General features: G+C 68.8%; 2 protein-coding genes across 2 annotated transcripts in view; one reads left to right on the top strand and one right to left on the bottom strand.

Annotated features, from left to right (window-relative positions):
• Arrdc2 (arrestin domain containing 2) overlaps positions 1 to 1,309 on the top strand; it is a 6,679-nt gene extending 5,370 nt beyond the window's left edge. Inside the window, exons 2-5 of the mRNA XM_013028331.1 lie at positions 3 to 80; positions 176 to 338; positions 600 to 751; positions 830 to 1,309. Coding sequence (XP_012883785.1) covers positions 3 to 80; positions 176 to 338; positions 600 to 751; positions 830 to 883 — 447 coding nt within the window. The 3' untranslated portion in view covers positions 884 to 1,309. The remainder of the gene's footprint in view (positions 1 to 2; positions 81 to 175; positions 339 to 599; positions 752 to 829) is intronic.
• Positions 1,310 to 2,097: 788 nt separating this feature from the next.
• Positions 2,098 to 3,432, bottom strand: part of Il12rb1 (interleukin 12 receptor, beta 1) — a 3,644-nt gene continuing 2,309 nt past the window's right edge. The window contains exon 6 of the mRNA XM_013028330.1: positions 2,098 to 2,339. Coding sequence (XP_012883784.1) covers positions 2,098 to 2,339 — 242 coding nt within the window. The remainder of the gene's footprint in view (positions 2,340 to 3,432) is intronic.

The following is a 3,432-nucleotide window of genomic DNA, read 5'->3' as shown; positions in this document are numbered from 1 at the left end:
GGGGCCCCGCGCTGCGCATCCCGCCCGTGGCGCCGTCCATCCTGCAGTGCCGCGTGCTGCAGGTCTCCTACTCGCTCAAGGTGCGGAGGGGGCGCGGGGTGGGGGTCCGGGAGGGGCGCGGGGTGGGGGTGAAGCCGTGCAGGCGCCCATCCTTCCTCTCTCTAACACCCCCCAGGTCTGCGTGGACATCCCCGGCACGTCCAAGCTGCTGCTGGAGTTACCCCTGGTCATCGGCACGGTCCCCCTCCATCCCTTCGGCAGCCGCTCGTCCAGCGTGGGCAGCCAGGCCAGCTTCCTGCTCGACTGGGTGCCGGGCGCCCTGCTGGGGCCGCTGGAGGGTGAGGCGCCTGGGGGTCCCCAGGTCCGGGCTGTGAGGGGCTCCCGTCGGGATCCCCTCAGGTAGGAGGGTTGCAGCACAAGGCCCATCTGGGCAAAAATTTGAAGGTGTCCCAGAGAAACACCTAAAGGAAGCGAATGTGTGGCTCAAGTGGTAGAGCAGTGACGAAAGCCCTGTGCTCAAACCCCAGTGCTGCCTGATTTAAAATGACGGGGTCCCCCCCGCGGGGGCTGGACACCCCCTCACCCGCCGCCGCTTGCAGCTCCTCCTGCCTATGCCGACGTGGTGACGGAGGAGGTGGCGACGGCGCCCAGCGCCTTCCCGCGGCCCCCGGACCCGGGCCTGGGCCTGGACGGCCCCTACCTGGCCTATGTGCAGGAGTTCCGCCTCCGCCCGCCGCCGCTCTACTCGGAGGTGAGCTGCGGGTGTGGGAGAGCCGGGCCGGGCGCAGGGCGGGCGGGGGCTGCGGGGGCTGACTGGCCTCCCTCCCAGGAGGACCCGAACCCACCCTCGGAGGCCACCAGCGGGCACTGCAGGACCTGCTGAGCGGCCAGCAGCGGCCGCAGGGCGAGGTTGCAGGGCGGCCATCGCCCCGCCCAGCGCAGCCGGGCGGCTGAGCAAGTCAGCGCCCAGGAGAGTCGCCGGGCGTCTGCTTCCTGTGCCCGCCCCCGGGCAGTGTGGGCTCCCCAGGAAGGACAAAGCCGGTGTGGACACTTGGGGCTTCTTGGGGGGAAGGGCATTTTACCTGAGGCTTTGACACGGAGGCGGAGGAGGCAGGGGCTTCCCAGGGCTCTGCCCTGCTCAGGGGCGCCGGCTCCACCCCGGGGTGGCCTTGAGGAATGAGGGCCACAGGTCCTGCCAGTGGGGACTTCTGACACCAGAGCCCCGGGGGAGTGCAGGGCCAGAGCCCCCGCGCCCAGCAAGCTTCTTCCGGAACCCAGGTCCTGGGTGGGCTGAGAATTTCAAGTTGGACTGGCAGAGCAGTGTGCCAGGCCTGGGGTGGCACGCGGGGGCCGGGGCGGGAGGGGGGGACGTCCACGGTGGGGGGACAGCCACCCCAGGTCCACCTTCCCGGCCGCCTGGGCTGGGCAAGTGTGCCACGGGCACAGAGCCGAGAAGGGCGGGGCAGGAACTGGCCTCAGGCTGGGCAGCGGAGGGGTCCCAGGAAGGCCCTGCACAGAGTTTGGGGGCCATCGTTTTTATTGACTTAAACTTCACATAAAAAAAGCAACCATTTCAAAGCATCTGTAGCATTCGCATTTCATAATGCATCACAGCCTCTTCTGGAACATTCCATCCCCTCAGTGTTGGCTCTCTGTCCCCTCCCAGACCCAGAAAGACACTGATCGGCTTCCTGTCCCCCCCCCCCGGGATGGCACGCAGGGCCGTTGGCTTGGCCATCACTGGTGTCCTGGGTTCAGGGGTCACCCATGAGGCACCGGCGTCGGGCCACATTCTTCCGTGGCCAGGTGACACATGGTTGTCTTGGACGATCTCCTTTCTTTGGTCTCGGCTGGACGCAGCAGGGCTTCTCCCGTTGCCACCGAGCTTCTAGGCGGCAGGTGAGGAAAGCCCTGCCCAGCTCTGCCCTTGGGGCCGGGGCTGGCCGGGGACCCCGTGCCACAGACGAGCGCTGCATGTAGAGATGGGGTCCAGGCGGCGCCTTGGCCCCGCTGAGAGGTCGCGGCCCCCGACCTCCAGTGTCCAGCTGCATCTCAGGTCGACCGAGAGGTCACTGTCCCCAGCGTCCACGCTTGGACCTAGCTGGCCTCGGTCTCAGGTCCCAGGGGGACGACATGCCGGGTCCCAGTCCCCCCACCTTGTGTCCTGTGGAGCCCCTCTCGCACTGGTGCATCTGGTTGGGGCTCAAAGCTCTGGCGGCCGGGCCTGTTTCCCCAGCAGCGCTGCCCTGGTGGTGACCGGGCAGCCAAGGGGCCTCCATTGGGGTGGACGAGACCCAGGGCAGCCTCGATTCCAGGCAGGACAGCTGTGCTGGCCCCACCTGCGGGGAACGGGACGGGGCACTGCAAACGGTCTCCAGAGAAGGCGGGATGCGCCCTGCAGGCCTGAGATCTGGGCCGTGGAGTCCCTGCCCTGCAGACCCAGGGCCGGAGCAGGCCGGGCGGCAGAGTGCAGCCTCAGCCCGCTGTCCCGCCAGCCCGTGTCTGCCCCTGCGGCAAGGGTGCAGCAGGCTGGGTGCGTTCTGGCTCCCTCCCGCTGGCCAGCGGCCACGGCCTGGCGCCCTGGCCACCGCCAGACACATTGTGTCCCTGTGGCTGGCAGGCACGTCCCCAGCCAGCTCTGGTGACCGGGACACTGTCCCGGGCACACTCCCCCCTCCATGGCCTCCCCCCCACCCCTGGCTTGGACTACACCCCGGCATCCTCTGGGCTGTCCAAGGACCACAGGCCCTTTGCACCTGCTCTCAGGCCCCAGCTTCCCCTAGGTCTCCCGGCCACAAATGCAGGTCCTGCTGGCCGCTCCCCTGCTGTGGCCGTTCCTCAGGGTGACTCTGTGTGTGTCAGTGTGTGTGTGTATGTGTGTGTGTGTGTGAGAGAGAGAGAGAGAGAGAGACAGAGAGAGACAGAGAGAGTCCTGGGACTTGAACTCGGGCCAGGCCGGCGCTCTGCCGCTTGAGTCACAGCTCTCCTTTTCGGTGGATCATTGAGGACAAGAGTCTCGGGGACTTTTCTGCCCAGGCTGGCTTCGAACCGCGACCCCAGGCGTTGGCGTTGGGGCTGCAGGCGGGGTTAGACCGGTGGGGGGGCGGCACCGGGCCTGGGGGCCCCGGAACGGGAGGGGAAGCCGAGGCCGCCCGCACCCCGCACCCGCAGGGTCGCCCACCTCCGCCTGCCCGCCCTGTTTTGGTTTCGGCGGGATGGAGCCGGCCGGGCCGGTTTCCTGTCGGGCAGGTCGGTCGGCCCGGGCCTGGCAGAGGTGGGGAGCCCTGACCGGCCCCCGCCCCGTCCCCCCATCCCCCCGCGAACCACTCAAGAAGGGAGCCGAGGGAGGCCGAGGTTAGAAGGGCCCGAGAGCTGGAAGGGGCCACACGGAGGGAGGCCGCGGCGGCGGGACCCGGGGCCCAGGCTGCTTCC

Source organism: Dipodomys ordii, unplaced genomic scaffold (assembly GCF_000151885.1).
Source record: "Dipodomys ordii isolate 6190 unplaced genomic scaffold, Dord_2.0 Scaffold108, whole genome shotgun sequence".
Lineage (NCBI taxonomy): Eukaryota > Metazoa > Chordata > Mammalia > Rodentia > Heteromyidae > Dipodomys > Dipodomys ordii.
This window is presented reverse-complemented; position numbering and strand designations above follow the sequence as displayed.